The sequence below is a fragment of the Nymphalis io genome, chromosome 2 (genome assembly GCF_905147045.1).
Source record: "Nymphalis io chromosome 2, ilAglIoxx1.1, whole genome shotgun sequence".
Taxonomy (NCBI): Eukaryota; Metazoa; Arthropoda; class Insecta; order Lepidoptera; family Nymphalidae; genus Nymphalis; species Nymphalis io.
Window position 1 is genome coordinate 12,158,005 of NC_065889.1, and position 20,177 is coordinate 12,178,181.

General features: G+C 37.0%; 3 protein-coding genes across 4 annotated transcripts in view; 2 read left to right on the forward strand and 1 right to left on the reverse strand.

Moving 5' to 3' along the window:
- LOC126776567 (organic cation transporter protein-like) overlaps nucleotides 1–4,335 on the forward strand; it is a 36,332-nt gene extending 31,997 nt beyond the window's left edge. For both annotated transcript variants that reach the window (XM_050499194.1, XM_050499203.1), the window contains 7 exons: nucleotides 125–317; nucleotides 397–502; nucleotides 2,127–2,359; nucleotides 2,631–2,710; nucleotides 3,330–3,505; nucleotides 3,699–3,853; nucleotides 4,011–4,335. In XM_050499194.1, the coding sequence (XP_050355151.1) occupies nucleotides 125–317; nucleotides 397–502; nucleotides 2,127–2,359; nucleotides 2,631–2,710; nucleotides 3,330–3,505; nucleotides 3,699–3,853; nucleotides 4,011–4,074 (1,007 nt within the window). In that variant the 3' untranslated portion in view covers nucleotides 4,075–4,335. The remainder of the gene's footprint in view (nucleotides 1–124; nucleotides 318–396; nucleotides 503–2,126; nucleotides 2,360–2,630; nucleotides 2,711–3,329; nucleotides 3,506–3,698; nucleotides 3,854–4,010) is intronic.
- A 2,470-nt stretch (nucleotides 4,336–6,805) lies between these two features.
- LOC126776637 (general transcription factor IIF subunit 1) lies at nucleotides 6,806–15,674 on the reverse strand. The gene is made up of 13 exons (XM_050499280.1): nucleotides 15,462–15,674; nucleotides 14,926–15,101; nucleotides 13,284–13,418; nucleotides 12,709–12,810; nucleotides 11,613–11,681; nucleotides 10,982–11,103; nucleotides 10,123–10,251; nucleotides 9,727–9,835; nucleotides 9,576–9,641; nucleotides 9,031–9,176; nucleotides 8,152–8,262; nucleotides 7,486–7,603; nucleotides 6,806–7,050 (listed from the first exon to the last, which is right to left on the reverse strand). The coding sequence occupies exons 1-13, from the start codon at nucleotides 15,480–15,482 to the stop codon at nucleotides 6,843–6,845; spliced, it is 1,512 nt and encodes a 503-aa protein (XP_050355237.1). The 5' UTR covers nucleotides 15,483–15,674; the 3' UTR covers nucleotides 6,806–6,842.
- A 609-nt stretch (nucleotides 15,675–16,283) lies between these two features.
- LOC126776694 (kelch domain-containing protein 4) lies at nucleotides 16,284–20,177 on the forward strand. The gene is made up of 9 exons (XM_050499321.1): nucleotides 16,284–16,465; nucleotides 16,591–16,764; nucleotides 17,200–17,321; nucleotides 17,513–17,621; nucleotides 17,757–17,984; nucleotides 18,204–18,401; nucleotides 18,735–18,912; nucleotides 19,082–19,291; nucleotides 19,939–20,177. Exons 1-9 carry the CDS (start codon nucleotides 16,355–16,357, stop codon nucleotides 20,070–20,072), a joined length of 1,464 nt encoding a protein of 487 aa, XP_050355278.1. The 5' UTR covers nucleotides 16,284–16,354; the 3' UTR covers nucleotides 20,073–20,177.

A 20,177-nucleotide genomic window follows, 5' to 3' on the forward strand; every position in this document is an offset into this window, starting at 1 on the left:
CTCACTTACTCTTTATATTAAAAAACCACAATATATAAGTATAATATAATCTATTAATATTGTGTTCTAAAATTAACCATATCGTATATTTGTCGTTTTTATTAATTTATTGTATATCTCCCAGTGCTGGAGTATGTAGGTCCGCGGTACCGCACGATGGTCGCAAACATGTCCATAGCGCTCTACTTCGGCGCCGGCTGCCTCATGCTGCCGTGGCTGGCGCTGTGGGTGGGTGACTGGAGACGACTACTGTGGGTCACCACGTTGCCGTTCCTACTGGTGCTCATCGTGCCTTTCACTGTGCCTGAAAGTGCTAGGTAAATTGAACAAAAACTATAATGAGTTGAGTGTTGAATGATAAGGCATTTAGGGGATTATATTCCTTGTAATTTGCAGATGGCTTTCATCTCGTGGACGCGTCAATGATGCCGTGAAGGTTCTGAGACGGTTTGAAAAAGTAAACGGGAAAAAAATACCAGAAGACATGATGGATGATTTTATCGTAAGTGTTAAAATTAACAATAATTACTATTAATATGATATTTAATTTTTAATTGGTTAGCTAAAACACACAACGGTTTAAGGTAAACTACGACGTAGCCAAAGATTTTGCTTTATTTCTATACTAGTGTTAGCGTGGCTTCGCCCGCATGTTAGCTAAGGGGGGAGATGTTGGTGTTGGAAGGAGGGGTTGTTATAAAAAAGTATATAAGTTAAAGCCTTTCTTCCTTGGGTTTCACGCTTGCTTCATAACAAATTTAATCAAAATCGGTTCAGTTTCTTAGCAGTGGAAGCGTAGAATATATAAATACTCGATGTGAACTTAACGATTAATTAAATGATTTAACGTAATTGTTAAATTATTTAATTTAAATTATGTTATGACACTTTTTACTTGTCTTGTAAAGAGTAATAAACAAATAAGTAAGCGACAAACTAAAATGAGGAAGTAAAAATGCATATAAAACCTTGTTATCATTATCGAAAAATTTGATAATAATATTGATTAACTTTGCGAATTCAGATTCAATATCAAAAATACCTACCACCACCTCAGCTTCCACGCCCTAACACGTGAACGAAGATGATTTAAAAACCCACCCACCAGTACCATACTTACCACTACCATTTTTTATTTCTTCTATATTTTAAACGTAACAGTGGATAACCACATTGAAAGATCAGCTTTTGAAAATAGATTGTATATATTTTTAATCCGCTGTAGGAGGTGACACAAGATATGGCCACATTTACTATCTATAAAATCTGATACAGTCGTTATCAATGCCCGAATTATTAATGGAATTTCGTAATGACATTTTATCATCAAAACATTGAGTCTCAATGATTAAATTAGCTTTAAGGACTTAAATACAGACGTAGGTACATACATACAAAGCAAAATTAAAATGCTTCTGTAAAGAACATGATATGAGTGGAATGGTGATTAAAATTCTAGTTGAATCGCAATTTCGATTATCTTGGTGAATATTTTTCGCCAACTACCTGTTATCTGGAAATATTTTGGTAATTATTTATTGCATCAACGCAAGAGTTATCACTAGAGAAAAAAATACAAGCTGTACTATTTAGATCACGGTCGTTTGCCAATAATGTTTATTTAAAGCAAAGTTTACAAGCCGTGAAAAAGGTTTTGGATTTTACAAAAAGGATATTATGGCTATATTTTGTCAAATGTCAATCTAAAATTAAATTGAATTTAAATAATTTCTAGTGTTTGCTACTTTTGAAATTAAAGTTGTCGAATTACACGAGCATATTGGCCAACAATCTATACAAAAAAGGGCTGTGAGAACAAGTAGAATGTATCTTAACTCATTTTCGGTTACTAAATAGCTTTTCATTCGCACACCTGTTTAGAGGTAGCTGGGATGTAACGTTAGTTATACAGTTAGAAAAACCTTATTATTATACATACACTTAAAAAGTAAGTACGACAGCACAGCACAACAGTTAGTGTCCAAACCGCTAGCTATGGCTTCGGTTTCAGCATTAAAAATGAATAATCGAATTCAGCTTTAACGTATACATAAAAACAGGTAAATTAAGAACGTTCCCCGCCTTTTGATGTTTTGAATTCAGCTAAAAAGTTTTTACGTTGCCAGGTCTCTGCAAGTCAAACGAGGCAGACAAACCAGTCGATCAAGGACTTGTTCATGAGTGCCCCCCTTCGGAGGGTCATTATCCTCATGGTGTTGGTGTACATGGCATGCGCGATTATCTTCGACGCTCTTGTGCGCATGTCTGAGGGCCTTGGCCTCGACTTCTTCATCACGTTCACCCTTACGTCGGCGACTGAGATACCCTCAGTGACTCTGCTGGCGTTAATATTGGACAAGTACGTACGTTAAGAGAAAAGTCACTTGTTCAGTTCAGTTATTCCAAGCTAATGTTTGAAATTAATTGTTTGATATATCCTCTTAAATTGCCGCCACACGCACGCACTCTTGCGTCTTTTAAAAACCGTCATTGTTAAAAGCAATTACGTTTGAAATACCAAGGACTTTATAAAAAGTAAAATATTGTAGTTTTTATTATGAGGTAAAATATTTCGCAAAATAGCTTTAATGGTTTTCCGAATATTCCATTTTGGTTTTTTTATCATACAGATGGGGACGAAGGATACTCACGTGTGGACCATTGGCCGTGTCTGGAGTACTGATTCTAATTATGGCATTAGTGCCTAAAGGTATCTATTGTTTCATTTTTTATTTAAAAAAGAAAAGTAAATAGGCAAAGAAATAGGTAAGGTATATTATTCAGCAGTAATAATTAAAATAATTTGGCAAGACAAATTTGGACCTTCAAATCAGTCATTGAATTTAGACAGAAAATGTCGAATCGTGTCGACGCAATATTGAAATATTATAAGTTTTATAGCATCAGCCTTCAACCCCAACATAATAATAATAGCAGAAAGGAAAACCATTTTCTAAACCTCGTCACCATCGGTCACCTCGGTCCATTGGGGTGAAAGGTATATTTCTCGTTGAGACTTGCAGCATTTGCTGTTAATAATCTACGGGTAGATACCACCCACTCATCAGATATTCTACCGCAAAACAGCAGTACTCGGTATTGTTGTGTTCCGGTTTCAAGGGTGAGTAAGCCAGTCTAATTGTAGGCACGAGGAACATAACATCTTAGCTCCCAAAGTCGGTGGCGCGATGGCGATGTAAGCGATAGTTAACATTTCTTACAATGCCAATATCGATATTGGCATTGTAAGAAATGTTATGTCATAGAACAATAAAAAAAAGGTTCCGTCAGCGTTTCGTCGAGAGTATAACACGGCGAGCACGTCGCAGGGGTCCCGCAAGTGTCGCTGGCGATCATGGCGCGCTTCGCCATCAACATGTCGTACAACGCGGCGATCCAGTGGTCGGCCGAGCTGCTGCCCACGCCCGTGCGCGCGTCGGGCTCCGCGCTCATACACGTCAGCGGCTACGTCGCCACGCTCGTCTCGCCCTTCGTCGTCTTCTCGGTGAGGCGGACGTCTATTTTAAAACTTTTCTTTTTTTTATATATTGTGCCGAACGAATTTACACGGATACGTTGACTCTATGAGGATGCTACTTAATTAGTTTTGTAACGCCCGAGAAAGCTTGCTAGCAGTGCTAATGTTTTGATTACAAATACGGCTGTTGTATTATAATTTATTTACATTTTACATATAGGAGCGCCTGTGGCAGAAGCTACCCATACTCATTTTGGGCATAACTGCTCTGCTCGCGTGCAGTGTGGGCGTGTTGATGCCCGAGACAAACGGAAAGCAGATGCCACAGACTATAGAGGAAGGCGAAAAGATCGTGAACAGTTATACATTATGCGGGTAAAATGAAATTTTGATATGTTCATTATTCTTATGCCGAGATTTGAAATGTTTTATTATTGTTTATTGTTATTTAATCTTAAAAATAATAATGAAGTTACTGTGAAACTCAGTAAAAGTTGGGTATACTATAAGTTACATATACGTATATTTACAGAAAAACGGAAGATGTAGAGGCGATCCAAGTTGAAAAAGAAAATGAAAAAGCACTGATTACTTAGCGGCCTAGGTTTTACTGGAAGTGTCTGCTGCCATCGGTTGCCATGGAATGGCAATACTCATCTAATGGAAATATCAAATCACGCAAGGCGTATACTTTTTTGGTATTTCGATTAATAAAATTCCCTTAACGTACTTCAACCACGTATTTACTTATGTAATGATTAGAATATATTTTATTCAAATTTTTAGCACGATATTTCAAAAATGTTACTGTGTAGTACAAAATATTACTAATAAGTTAATTTTATACACATAAGTAATTGAAATTAAACGAATAAACTGTAATTTAAGTATATTTTTTTATTAAATAACATTATATTTTTTTTAAACAAGACTTTCACTACCTTCGTAAAACATCTTATTTTTTGGAGTAATGTGAAGTAAAACTCTTATCACAATTTATAACATTTCTGGCGAAGAAATCTTTCTTATTACACATTCTTAATTATTAATAATAGGAAATAATATTAGGTCCTTACATATAAAATTAGCGTTTTGTCGTACTGACCACTTTGGTCTGAAATATCTCCTCTTTGGTTAAGAATTCCAAATTCAAATTTATAAATTTATTTAGCTGATACATTTGAGTTTTGAAATCAGTCATTCATTTGTTTTTTCCTCATTATTTTTTTCTTTGGCGTCGCTTATTACCGCATAATGGAAAACATGAAATATCGGTATATTTACGAGTACGAGTTCTACCGTGGCACCAGTGCTGCAGAAACAGCTCGAAGGATTAATTATGTGTACGGCGCTGGTGTCGCAAAAGAAGTTACGGTACAATTTTGGTTTCAACGTTTTCGTTCTGGAAATTTCGACCTTAGGAACCAACTCCGTGGACGGCCGGAGACCAAAGTGGAAAATGAAGAATTAAAGGCTATTGTGGAAGCGGATCCATAACAAAGCACTTCAGAGATAGCTGCAGGCTTCGGGGTAAGTGATGAAACTGTATTAATCTACTTGAAGCAAATCGGGAAAGTAAAAAAACCTTAAACGATGGGTACCTCATGAATTGAGTGAATCGAACTTGCAAACAAGCGTCGACTGCTGTGTTGCTTTGCTCGACCGACACAATAATGAAGGGATTTTAAATCGAATCATTATTTGTGATGAAAAGTGGATACTGTACGATAATCGAAAGCGCTCGTCGCAATGGCTGAACCCTGGAGACCCAGCCAAATCCTGCCCTAAACGAAAATTGACTCAGAAAAAGTTACTTATGAGTGTTTGGTGGACTAGCGCCGGTGTCGTACACTACAGCTTTCTAAAATCTGGCCAAACGATGACGGCAGATATCTATTGTCAGCAACTGCAAGCCATGAAGGAAGAACTAGCTGCTAAACAATAGGGTTTATTCAATCGCTCAGGCCAGGCTGCTTTACGATAACGCAAGACCACACACTGCACAACAAACAACCACTAAGTTAGATGAGCTACAATTGGAATGTCTGCGACATCCACCGTACTCCCCGGGCCTTGCTCCAACAGCTTACCATTTTTTCTGGAATTTTGACAAGGAAAAAAATTCAACTTCGATGCGGCAGTCCAAACCGCCTTCAAAGAGTTTATTGATTCTGACGGTTTTTTTAGTAAAGGGAACAATGAACTACCTATGAGATGGCAAAAGTGCATAGATAACAACGGTGCATACTTTGATGAATTAAATATATTTTACAAAAAAAAAAAAACTGACTTTATATTCCTCCCGTACAAAACGCCAATTTCATATGTAAGGACCTAATATATAAGGGTCAATTTCACTTTCGTTTTGGTTATAGACAAAATATCCGTGCTTGCTATCCTCGGTTTTCACAGAAACATTAGGGCTCATTAAAATTTTTGAAACCTTGATAGTTATTTTTTTTTTTTTTTATATGCCCCGGGATGGCAAATGACTCTACTCCACCTGATGGTAAGTGGTAGTAGAGTCCAAACGCGACGACGGCCAGTACAGTCGGGAAGAATGTTCTGTACTAGCCGTCCCCGCCTTGCCGGCCCGCAAGATGCCTCTTCACGCCTCGTTTGAAGGAACCCGGGTTGTAAGAGGAGGGGAACACGTGAGCTGGTAAGGAATTCCATTTTTTGGTAGTGCGACAAAGAAAGGAGTTGCCAAATTTCTTTGTGCGCGATGGAATTGATGTCACAGTTAGGCGGTGACATCGAGAACCAGCTCGCGTGGACTTAAGAAGGAAGGGGGAAGCTCCTGCTTGCTGCGAGTGCTCTGAGGAATTATTCTCTCTAATTCTTATTAGAGAGAATAATTCCTCAGAGCACTCGCCGTGATACAGACGATAGAAAGCGCTCAGTGCTGCTATCTCGCGACGCAATTGTAAAGGTTCAAGGGTGTTTGTGACCTTTACGTTGCCAATAATGCGTACTGCACGTCGCTGCAAACGGTCCAAGGCCTCCATTAGGTACTTAGCGGAGCCATCCCAAAGGTGCGAGCAATATTCAACGCAAGACCGTACCTGTGTTTTGTATAACAGGCACAGTTGTTGTGGCGTGAAAAAACGCCGCACCTTGTTCAGAACTCCGAGTTTTCGTGAAGCTGTTTTTATAATAGCCTCGATGTAATCCCTTGGACTAAGGTCGCAGCGAACGTCCATCCCCAGCATGGCGATTTTGCTTTGTATCATCAGCGGTGTGCCACAGAGGTTTTTAGTTTAGAGTTATTTAGTCGATTGAATATAATATTAAAATGAAATATAATGATATAATAAAAATCAGATAGTTAACAAAATTCAATTTAATTAACAAGTACAAACAATCACGTTTGCTTGATACTGAGGTACATCTTGCCGTTGATGTTCTGCTTGACGGGGTTGATCCGCTTGAGGATCTGCGTCATGGTCTCGACGAGGCGCTCCGAGCTGACGCCGGTGCGCTTCGACTTGAACTTGGTGAGCAGCTCCGTCGTCGTCATCGGCTTGCGCGCCAGGTAGCGCCGCACCGCCTCCTCCGTCACGCCGCACTCGCTGCGAGATATATAACACTCAATCAACTCAAAGCAAATAAACTTGATAATACTTGCAAAATCGGTCTGAAGGAATCAAGGACTGTGTGTACTCCATAATGTCAACAGTAATCTTGCTATCGGTAAGCCTTACGCTAATTTAAAAATAGCCAATGATAAAATATTAGGGAATAAAATAAAATGACAAGTCATACGGTGCTCCTAAAATTAACAGCGTAATACTCTTCCCCGACCATTAATTAATGTTAATTAATGGTGTATTTTTTAATGAACTTCTTGCCGGTTTATTTGTTTCTACACTTCGAAACAGTGGTATCTTTGTATTAAATTCATTGGTATTTGTAAGTCTTACTTAAATAAAGCACATTTACATGATAGCTTATGCGAATTGTACACATTTGGGTACAATGACCAGTATCGAAGGGCCGGTACTCACGTGTAGGAGGGGTCGAGCTTGGTGCGCTTGGCGGCGGGTTGGCTGTTGGCGGCGTTGGCGGCGGCCACGGCGGCCATGGCGGGCGTCGGCGTGCCCGCGCGGGACGTGTTGGCGCTCGCTGAGGGCACGACATTTGATTTTAATAAATACTATCATTGGAACATTTTGTTATTCTTGCATTTTTTTTTTCAAAAATAAATATAAATTTATTTTGTTATATAAAATAGATACAGGGACGGGCAAACGGGCCACCTATGACAGTAAATGGTCACCACCGCCCATAGACATCAGCATTTTAAGAAATATTAACCCTCCCATCACCAATGCGCTCCCAACCTTGTGAACTAAGATGTTATGTCCCTTGTACCTGTTGAGGCACTGACGCAGACATCCTTATAACCGGGACACAGCAATACTAGTGTCAAGTACAAAAGTACTGCTATTCGGCGGTAGCATATCTTATGAATGAGTGGTACCCACCCAGACGAGCTTGCACTAACCACCACCAAATAAATTAGATAAGTAGGACAGTACAAAATTACAAATGCTACACGCATTTGCACAATTAAGCGTTATGATTAAAAAAAACTATAATCCTTGAGGATGTTCCCATCTCTCTCCCTCCCTCCTTTTATCATACACAGACTAAAGAGTGACGTCACTGACCCGCGCCGGACGCACTCTTCCCGTCGACATTCCCGTTCTTACTCTTCTTCGGTTTCTTGGAACTCGCTTCCGGGTCTGTGTCGGAATCTGAACTGAATTCACTACTCGAATCTGAAAGGAGAATAAAATTTATAAGAATATACATAACGTAAAAATATACTTTCAAGCAACCAATTAATGTTATCCATTCGGCCATCTAGACTCATATACATATATCAATATTATATGCTTCTTAGAAATTACTCGAATCTTCTGTTCTGACTGTTCCAATCAAAGGTAAAGTATAGTCAAATAAACAGTTTTGATTTTGAATTGATATTATTGAATAAATAATCTATGATATTCCGTATGGATTCGCGTTATCGGGAAAAAAAGTGCATTTAAGTAGTTAAGTGGAATAGTATTGTAGAATAAATAAACGTAATTACATAACATATAGTTCAAGTCAATATAAAAAGAGACCTAAATAATGTCGTTAAAAATATTATAAAGCTTTTTATTCATCCGTATGCAAATTCAAACTCTCTACTTTATTTGCTGACCATGATATGACACATACTCCATAAAGATAGATTTCAGTGGTGGCAGAGCTTTGTGCAAGCTCGTCTGGGTAGGTACCACCCACTCATCAGATATTCTACCGCAAAACAGCAATACTTGATATTGTTGTGTTCCGGTTTGAAGGATGAGTGAGCCAGTGTAATTACAGGCACAAGGGACATAAAATCTTAGTTCCCAAGGTTGGTGGCGAATTGGCTATGTAAGCGATGGTTGTCATTTCTTACAATGACAATGTCTAAGGGCGTTTGGTGACCACTTACCATCAGGTGGCTCATACGCCTTCTTATTCTATTAAAAAAAAAAAGGTCTATCGTGTACCTTTCTTGGCTTCATCCGGCTTCTTCTTTTTCTTGGTTAATTTGCTGGCTCTCTCCTCACCCTCCTTGGTGGGTTCATCCTCTTGCTCCGACTCCTGCTTCTGTTCCTGCTCCTCTTCACTGTCCTCGTCCGATGTCAAAAGTTTCCTGGATTTCATAAGAGATAATTACATGACTTTCACTTATATACGTTATTTATATAAAATTTATGTTAAGCTAGCCTTATTGCTTTCAGCGCATAATATAATCGCGCTTGATATAATAAAATGTATTTCGATTTTTTTTTCACCGGCCCGAGTTATGGGACACCACGGTTTTACATGCTTCTCGAAGCACGATTGTGTAATCACAGCCAACTTTCTGACTCGTGGTTGTTAATGAGAATTTCTCGATAATGAAACCTAAAAAATCTTTGATGGCCCGACCCGGGTTTCGAACCCAAAACTTCGGATCCACTGAACGAGGCAGTAGGTTTTTTAATATATTAGGGTGGTATTTTTAATCTCTCTCGAAGGAGTAAAGCTATCATAACAGGAATTAGAATACCTTAAAGCATCTTCTTCTGCGACTCCCTTCAATTCCTTATTCGCTTTAGTCTCGTGATCTGATTCGCTGTAAACCAAATATTACAAATATATATAAATTGTATACCAACTGTTAAACAAATATAGACCTTATTTCATAGATATAAGGTCACCTGTCTGATGAGTCAGATATATAATCCTTCTCCCTCCCCTCCTCGTCTCCGTCGTCGCTCTCCTCAAACGCCTCGTCATTGACTTTCTTCTTTTTCTTATTTACAGCTCCTGAAATATAATTAATTTATATTAATCATAGAACATTAATGTTTGCATATATTTATATATAATCGATTTAAAAACACCAATTCTATTGAAGTGACCTGAAAACATTTGTTCCGAGTAACGTTTTCTATATAAACGTTGTATGAAAATTTGTTCTTGAAATATTTTTCAAAGGACTATTTATTCTTATAGCGCCAAAAAGTTTAATTGCGATAAATTCCTAACAAGTAAGAATAGACATTTAAGCAAAAACAAAATGTGTTTATTTAATTTCTGGAGTCACATTTAACCTTTTTTGTTCTTTTTCTTCTTGGTACCGGAGTCGCTGTCCTCTTTCTCCTTGTCCTTCTCTCCAGCCTCCGAATCAGACGATTCATCGTCTGAATCTATCCATTCGTCCATCTCCGATATCTTCAGATCTAGAAAAAGAAGCTTTAATATTTCAATTTAATTATTATAGAAACAGCTGTAATCGGTTAAGGTCGGGCAAAGTCAGATCAGGCAAACGAATAAGAAAAAGAAGTAAGAGCAGGAGATCAGTTGCTAGAGCAGGAGAGCAATTCTACTAACAAATTGTCACTTTATCGCAATCGAATCGAAGTGTGATCGTTGCCGTTTATCCGTTTTCCTATTCTTAAATTTAACTATCGACTATTGGTATAAATAAGCCGAGATGGCCCAGTGGTAAGAACGCGTGAATCTTAACCGATGATCGTTAATTCAAACCCGGGCAAGCAGCACTGAATTTTCGTGTGCTTAATTTGTGATTATAATTCATCTTGTGCTTTACGGTGAAGGAGAACATCGTGAGGAAACCTGCATGTGTCTAATTTCACTGAAATTCTGCTACATGTGTATTCCACCAACCCGCACTGGAGCAGCGTGGTGGAATAAGCTCCAAACCTACTCCTCAAAAAGGGAGAGGAGGCGTTTAGCCCAGCAGTGGGACATTCACAGGCTGTTACGGTACGATACTGTACGGTATAAAATTTAACAATTAAGTTTGGTTTTGACGTAACGGTATATGTTAACATCATATCTTCGGTTCGGTTGCGAATAATAACGGACAAAGTTGGATTTGAATTGAATCGGGAATGTATCGTAATCGTTATAGATTAGTAAAATCCCCCCCCCCCAGTACCCCCTCACCTTTCTTGGCCTTGCCTCCCTTGGTCTTCTTGTCGTCGGGGTCGTCTCCGTCGTCCGTCGCGTCGTCACCGCGCATGCGCTTGCGGAACATAAGCGAGAAGTAGTTAATCACCTTGTTACGTCTGCGAACATATAATGCTAACATGAAATGCCATGTATATATTATACGAAATAAATACTTGTAATTTTTTTTTTTGACAGAAAAACTAAATAACATTAATGCGGCCTAATTTTTTTTTTTTTATAGTATAGGAAGGCGGACGAGCATATGGGCCACCTGATGGTAAGTGGTCACCAACGCCCTTAGACATTGGCATTGTAAGAAATGTCAACCATCGCTTATAGCCAATGCGCCACCAACCTTGGGAACTAAGATTTTATGTCCCTTGTGCCTGTAATTACACTGGCTCACTCACCCTTCAAACCGAAACACAACAATATCAAGTATTGCTGTTTTGCGGTAGAATATCTGACGAGTGGGTGGTACCTACCCAGACGAGCTTGCACAAAGCCCTACCACCAGTCACAAAGCCCTACCACCAGTAAATTATATTATTATGTAGTAATTAGCTATTTACTACACAACCGAGGCCTTCAAAATACATATTATTATATAACTATTCGAACTAACCGTCCAAACTCTTGTTCTGCTTCCTCCGCTGATAGAGCCTTATATCTTTGAATTGGTTGGAAATTGTACCTGTTGACAAAATTAATATTAACCTTACTACTAATATAACGTACAATAATTCATAAATTATGGAAAGCTAGACAAAATGCCAATGTATATTGAGTTAATCACTATTTATGGTTCAAATAATAAAAAACAAAAATATCACCAACAAGAAATATCACCACAAAATTAAACATTATTATAATTTTTTTATATATATAGAATAGTCAAGCCGGATGAAGCCAAGAAAGGTACACGATAGACCTTTTTTTTTTAATAGAATAGGAAGGCGGACGAGCATATGGGCCACCTGATGGTGAGTGGTCACCAACGCCCATAGACATTGGCATTGTAAGAAATGTTAAACATCGCTTACATTATCAATGCGTCACCAACCTTAGGAACTAAGATGTTACTTCCCTTGTGCCTGTAATTACACTGGCTCATTCACCCTTCAAACCGGAACACAACAATACCCAGTACTGCTGTTTTGCGGTAGAATATCTGATGAGTGGGTGGTACCTACCCAGACGAGCTTGCACAAAGACACCACTACCACCAGAAGACAGACAGACAAAAGAAGTCTTAAATCACATTACCGATTATTACTATCCAAAAAAGTAATTGTTTGATAGATAAAATAAGAAAAGCCAAATTATATAATAATGTATTATATTGAGCCGGTTGGCGTGGTTGGTAGATACTTGCCTTTCACGCCGAAGGTTGTGAGTTCGATTCCCACCCAGGACAGACATTGTATATGGGTGTAATTATCCATATAAGTATGTATTTACAGAAGAAAAATAGTATATGTAGTATATCAGTTGTCTGGTTTGCATAGTACGAGCTCTGTTTAATTTGGGATCAGATGGCTGTGTGTGACTAATGTCCCAGGATATTATTATTTTCAAGTTTTTTAGATGTGGTCCCGATGTTGGTGTTAAAACGCTATATCTAAAGATACATATGAACTAAAGTACAGTTGAGTCATATTTTGGTAGACAATATTGAAAAGATAGTTAAAACAAAAATATCTCTCTAAGACTTCATTTACCATTCTTGTAGCGGGTAAGCGTCGATGGCGCCATCGTCAGCGTGAGTGAATACATAATAGGCCGCGTTTTCTGATACCCCGCCTTCACGGATGCCCTTGAACCTATAAAAACAAATACAATCAATTATTTAAGATTCTCGGTGGTAGGACTTTTTGTAAGCCCAGAGGGGTAGGTATCACCTACTCATCAAATATTGTACTGCCAAACAGCAATAATTAGCATTGTTGTAATCCAGTTTGAAGAGTATGCCAGTGTAACTACAACACAAGGGCAAATACATCTTAGTTGATGGCGCATTGGCGATTGCCAGTGTCTATGAGCAGTGGTGGACCACTTACGGATTAATACTTATTTTATAGAAAAAAAATATCCTGAAGATGGCCTGTTAGCATGCTAGCCTTATATGTCCCTATTGAGGAGATTTTAAGCTTATTTCACCTCACTTCTTCAGCTACCTAACTCCTGCCGTTATTAGCAGTTGACGCCTCAGGTGGAAACTAGTGATTAATTTTATTATATATATTATATAGTAAAGACATTTCAATTACCTACTACAAAACTATCCGATACCTACTTTTTGCCAGTCTTTCCGCCAACTTTCAATATCCAAGGTTGGTCTTCAGGTTTGTATTTCCGGGAGATGATACCAAATTTTTTTCTACGTGCCTCTTCACGCATGTCTCGTCCATATTCTGAACCGGCACCAAATCTGTGATATTATTGTCATATAAGCATCTTTGTAACCACTTTGTTCATCCTAGATGTAGCTTATTAAATACTGTGTTACATGAATATTAGCACAGTCAGTATGTTAGAAATCCAGTCGAAGTCTATCTGCTTATCATATAAAACACTATGGCATGTAAAAACAATTCAACATTTCTTAAATAAAAGACTTCAGTTTAGTTATATTTCAATTTGAAAATAAATTTCATCCCTTACAAAAGGGCTGATTAAGGGTGGAAACCAGGGTTCACAGCCGTTACGATAATTTCATAACTATGTATAGTACACTACTACCGTACAATAATTTCCATTATGAAGCAAAATTTTATATTTACACTAATCTATAACAATTACTATTGTTTTTACTGTCATTGTGCTCATATCCTTTTATTGGTTGCTACTGTCTGACAATTACCGATCTTGGTTTGGTGTAGAGTGTTGACAGTAACTTTATTTTTTAATTTGATCATATTTGACATACAAGCCGAGATGGCCCAGTGGTAAGAACGCGTCAATCTTAACCGATGATCGTGGGTTCAAATCCGGGCAAGCACCACTGAATTTTCATGTGCTTAATTTGAAACCTGCATGTGTCTAATTTCACTGAAATTCTGCCACATGTGAATTCTACCAACCCGCATTGGAGCAGCGTGGTGGAATAAGCTCCAAACCTTCTCCTCAAAAAGAGGAGAGGAGGCCTTTAGCCCAGCAGTGGGACATTCACAGGCTGTTACGGATTACGGATTTGACATATATATTGCATATTTATGGGTTGTTGTTGTTTTTTTCTTAGTTTACTGCTGATTTCAACTATAATTGCAAGTTATGTAAAATATATTTTTGTGATTTTGTACAATATTACTGTATGTTATAATCATTACCCTCATGTACAATAATTTTGCTCCATGTACGATAATTTTACAGGCCCTGGTATGATAACTGCCTGGCTTTAGGTTGTGAACACTGGTGGAAACTAAGGAACTTATCATGTGATGCGATACATTTTTGTTATTTATAGATTGCTCCCTGAGTTTAGCTTCATTCAAATTAAATAAAAAAAATCCTTCCCTGAAGATAGCAAAGTACAAATTTATTTCTTATTTGTTTCTTATAGTTATTTTAGAAGTATTGTATTATTGTGAAGTTTATAGAGTATTTATATAAATATGGATAGGCCAGCAATTTTTGTTATAAAAACTATAGCAATGATTTTCCAAGAAATTACATGAGATAAATTACAAGCAACAATATGTTGAGGAAAAGTATAAATATAATTATTGTTATTTAAATATCTAGAATAACTACTTTTTTTGCTTCAAATTCCGTTAACACTTTAAAAATATTCAAAGAAAAAAAATAATTTGATAAGAATTAAATTTTATAGATACACACCAGTAAAGAGAAAAAAAAAGAATTAAATATAACCTAAAAAGGAGGTTTTGGATGACTAAAATTTTTAAAATTTTAACATAAAAGAAAGATCAACTTACTTTGGCATGTCTTCCTCTATACCTTTGAATTCTTTGATGTTGTTCTCCCTTTCCATTTTCACATTGGTCCATTTTGCAAAGTCAACATTCAGTGTGGCATTGAATCTCATCACATGATATTTCTTCTTAACATTTTTTGGCACTCTGATTTTGAACTCTTGCACTGATCCTGCTTGCTATAAAAAAATATCTTACATTATCTTGAAGGTTAATAATAGGTATCAGTTTTTGTTTTATTATGGGCAAAAAGGCCAATAAGCCTCAGTTTTCTTAACTAACTAATAAGTTGTTAGTTTGGCATTGTTTATAATAATATCGCTATGCAAATCTTACAAACCAATATTTGTAATGTGAAAACTTATTATTAACATCTTTCTTTAATCAAAGCAAATTCCAGATTGTTTTTTTTTTATTATTATTATATTTTATTAAGTAATAAGCAGTGTAGGTAATTCTGAGTATTTTTTTAATTTATCGGTGTATAATAATGAGAGGTGAATTATTTTGAAAAAGTTTAAAAAAAAATGTATACATACTGAAGAACTTGGAGTCGTCATCTTGGTGACTTTTTTCTTATTTAGATAATGAAATTATCATAACACTAATAAATAAAATTCTCAAATTATCTAATAGTCCTCAGTTTCATTATTGATACGAACATTAATTTTATTTTCTTTAAGTTCACTTTATTACAAATGAACAACACATAAATATGAATTTTATACTTTGACGTCTAGCTTCATTTCGTTACTTGGCATTTGGCAAAAATCGTTTGGTAATCGCACTTTTTAAATACATCCATTGCGATGACAAGTCAATTTTAAATTATTAATGTTGATATCTGGCTGACCGAGCTTTTCTTGACTCTAAATAATAATGTATTTTTTTGTGAAAAAATGGCATTTTTCACGATTATCTATCGTTACTTAAAAAGCAAAACTATCAATATATTATCAAAAATTTAAGCCAAATTGTTAGAGCTGTTTTCGACATACACAATATACACTAGAATTATACATAAATATATGTTTCCTTGAGTGACTGTTAAAACAGTAGCAAAAAAGAAGTGGCAATGCTGCAGTAGTCATATTTTTTTATAATATAATGACTTTTAAATTTGTATTTGTGCATACCTGTATATAACGCATAAATGTCTTCAAACTGATTTGGCTTTAAGTCATTCTTTTAAAAACAATGTAAAACGCTTTAACGTTTTCACTAATTTGAGATTGACTTATTGATCAATCGGCGTTAGATCGATACCCAAATGCGAATGCGATGCAAAAGTCAGAACAGACATTGACATTTGACATAACATATGTCATAACAATTATACACAATACACATGTTAGGTCAGTAGGTAGGTAGTTGATCTTCCTAGATCACAAAACATACTCTTTCTATAGTGTCTAATTAAATATTATAAAAAATGGGTAAAAAGAAAAATAAAAATAAAGTAAGCGGCGCCGTCAAAACCGCTAATAAAACAGAGAAAAAATTGGCAAATAAACTTAAAAAGGAGCTAGCTAATTTAGGAGAGGTTAGTGCCTACCCTATTTATTAGTGATTTATAATGAATATAACAAACGTAGGTTTTATTACCTGCCCTCTGAATTATTATTACAATCAACACAATTTGCAAATATATAATATAATTATTTTCAGGAAGATATTGCAAAAGTGATAGCTGAAATTGAGCGGGAAGAAGCCAAGCGTGCTGCAGCATCAGAGAAAGCGTTGCCTAGTCCATCAACCGCTAGAGCATATGCCTCCCTTACGCCTCACCCAACTAATAATGAATTGATTTTGTTTGGTGGTGAATTTCATAACGGAAAACAGGTAATATCAATATACTTATTTCATAAATTATGAGATTATAAATATTTTTGTAATTAATAATAATAAAATTAAATTATTTCATGCATGAATAATGTAAAAGTGTAATAATGCAAATTTTGTATATTGTAATTATATACATTTTTAATTAATATAAAAAAACAAATGTTGTAACAATTACCCATTATAAATATATGGTTTATAAACTTACACTTTATTATACACTATGATAGCAAATAGTTGAACTATTTCCTAATGAAAAGGATTGTGGCAATCTATTTTGTGTGTATTATTTTGACAAGCTGAAAAAAGATTTTTTGTTTTTTAGTTTATCAAATATTTCTTTGCTTAAACTATTTTTGTTGTTTATTGATTTATTTACTTTTTGTTAGGAAGTGTCCAATTAGTGACTATTTTTATTATTATATTTTTTTGCAGACTGAAGTGTACAATGATCTGCTGTTCTTCAATGCTGCAAACGGTACTTGGAAGCAAGTTAAAGCTCCAGGATCTCCACCGCCAAGAAGTGCTCATCAAGCTGTTGCTACTCCAGCTAATAAGTGAGTTTTAGATAATAACAAAATTCAAGCAAAGGACATTGAATATGTTCCAACCATTGAATGCATATTAAAAAAAATTTTTTTTTCTTCAAGTAATGACAGAAATCCTCTTTCCAAAATGTCTAATTTTTACATTATTTTTTTAATTGAAAATTGATCACAAATTTTCTTTATCATTTATTGTCCAATAGAGGGGAATTGTGGGTGTTTGGTGGAGAATTCACAAGCCCTACTGAGACTCAATTTCATCACTATAAAGATTTATGGTGTTTTTCACTAGCAGAGAAGAAGTGGGAAAAGGTAGGACTTAAATAGGCTTATCTTTTGTTTTTATGAATAATATTTTTCTAAATGTTAATTTACTGAATCACACAACACATTAATGTTAAATGCTCTTTGTAAACTGCATTTTTTAAAATACATTTTCACTTTCAGGTTTTAGCTCCGAATGGCCCATCCGCTAGATCCGGTCACCGCATGGTGTTGATGGGCCGGAAATTGTTCGTTTTTGGAGGCTATTGTGACGATGGAAGAGAATGTAAATACTTTGATGACTTGTACACATTTTGTTTGGACACACGAGAATGGACCAAGCTAACACCGAGCGGTAGAGGACCCACTGCGAGATCTGCATGTGTCATGTTACCGGCCGGGAATGATTCTGTAAGAATTGATAAACATTTTCAACATCAAGCCCTTCCTGGAAATCATTGTTTAAATAAACAGCCGCTAAGCTTAAATAATTGAATTAATTAATACATTACTTTATAATCTGGGCAATCCAGCTGCTTTTACACATTAAAGGTGTCAGTCGGAGCTGTACTTTATGAATAAATATCGTTTTAAAAGAAGTTAGGTCTAATCGAGTGTCTCGTCTTCCAGCTCGTGATCTACGGCGGGTTCTCCCGCGTGCGCGAGGGCCGCAGCGAGCGCGCGCACACGCACGCGGACGTGTGGCGGCTGGCGGCGCGCGGCGCGGCGTGGGCGTGGCGCGCGGCGGGCGCGGGGGCGGCGCGCGCGGGGCAGGCCGGCGCCGTGCCCGCCAGCTGCGCGCGCGCCTACGTGTTCGGGGGCGTCGCCGTGAGTTGCTGACACACATGACCGGCTTTCTGTTCTTGCCATAATATTTTTATTTTGGTATTTTAAGGTGATCTAGCAACAGAATGTAGAAAACTTCGTGTGGTCGAAATTCGATTATTTCAATGCGTACATTTATGCCATATTTTGATTATTTGATTTTACAACAGATATTACAAAAAATAAAAAATAAACTTTAGATTTTATATAATTTTGATTTTATATAATATCGCTATGTCCTTGAGCCTTTGGAAATAAAACCCTTTTCACACTTGCAATAAAATAAAATTGCTCAATCGAAGACTCAGGATTTTATATAATCTTTAATATTTTTAGGATGTCGAAGAAACGGATGAAGAATTACGTGGAGAAATGAGCGATGAATTAAAAGTGTTAGACTTGGAAACGTGTCGCTGGCATCCGGTCGTCCTGCGAGCAGACAATACTGACGCTGGTGCAGCGAGCCCCGCGACAGTGGCGCCAGAGAAACCTAAGGAACAGGAAGAAATCACAGGTACTATCTTTAACACTATAGACGTAAAAATACCAATATAATGAAATCACTTTAGTAAATGAGCCTCTATTAGCAACAGTATCTTTGTAAAATAAATTATGCTAAGTTATACAGTCATAATTTGGAACAAATAAATATGATAATTTTTAAGCCAGAGTTTAATTTCCAGTGGTAACGGACGAGGTGTTCAGCATGCGCGTGTGCGCGCCGGCCCCCGAGGCCCCGCGCGCGGTGCGGCGCGACCGGGCGGGGCCCGCGGGGGGCCCTTGCGGCCGCATGTCGGCGGCGCTGGCCGTGCAGCGCTCGCAGCTCTACGTGTACGGCGGCGTGCTAGAGCGGGACGACAAGCAGTTCTATCTGGGGGACATGTATTCGCTCGGTAAGTACCTAAAGGTAGTATTTACTTTGTTCTAATGAATCTTATTTTAAGGGTGAAGGAATCGCATGTTTTTTTGTTACTTACTAAGAATATCTAAATAAGTATTTGTTTATTGTCAAAAAAAATTTCAATCCCATAAATCTATTAATTAACCGTGGCGTCTCGTCTCGCCAATAATTAATATTTAATTAATTTAAATAGCCGAGATGGCCTAGTGGTAAGAACGCGTGAATCTTAACCGATGATCGTGGGTTCAAACCCGGGCAAGCACCACTGAATTTTCATGTGCTTAATTTGTGTTTATAATTCATCTCGTGCTTAACGGTGAAGGAAAACATCGTGAGGAAACCTGCATGTGTCTAATTTCATTGAAATTCTGCCACATGTGTATTCTACCAACCCGCATTGGAGCAGCGTGGTGGAATAAGCTCCAAACCTTCTCCTCAAAAGGGAGAGGAGGCCTTAGCCCAGCAGTGGGACATTAACAGGCTGTTACTGTTACTGTAATTTAGATACTTTTCAAACAGTGTTAAGTAGAATAAAACTATTTTAAAACATTATAAAATCGATATAATTGTTTTATTGTCTAGACCAAGTAACACAACGAACCCTGTAACATATTAATAGTAAAACTTATGGTTTCGTAGATTTGCACAAATTAAATGGATGGAAGACAATCATCGAACAGCCACCGTTACCGGATTGGCTCGGGTCTGATTCTGAAGAAGAGTCGGGCTCGGAGAGTGAGACGGACGACAGCGAAGAATCAGAGGTGGACTAGAATAAAGAACATTTACGTTACAAATGTAACCGATCATTTTAAATCTTATCAATTAAAATATAAATATAAGGAATAAATGGAGAATAATTACAAGCATTTCTTAAT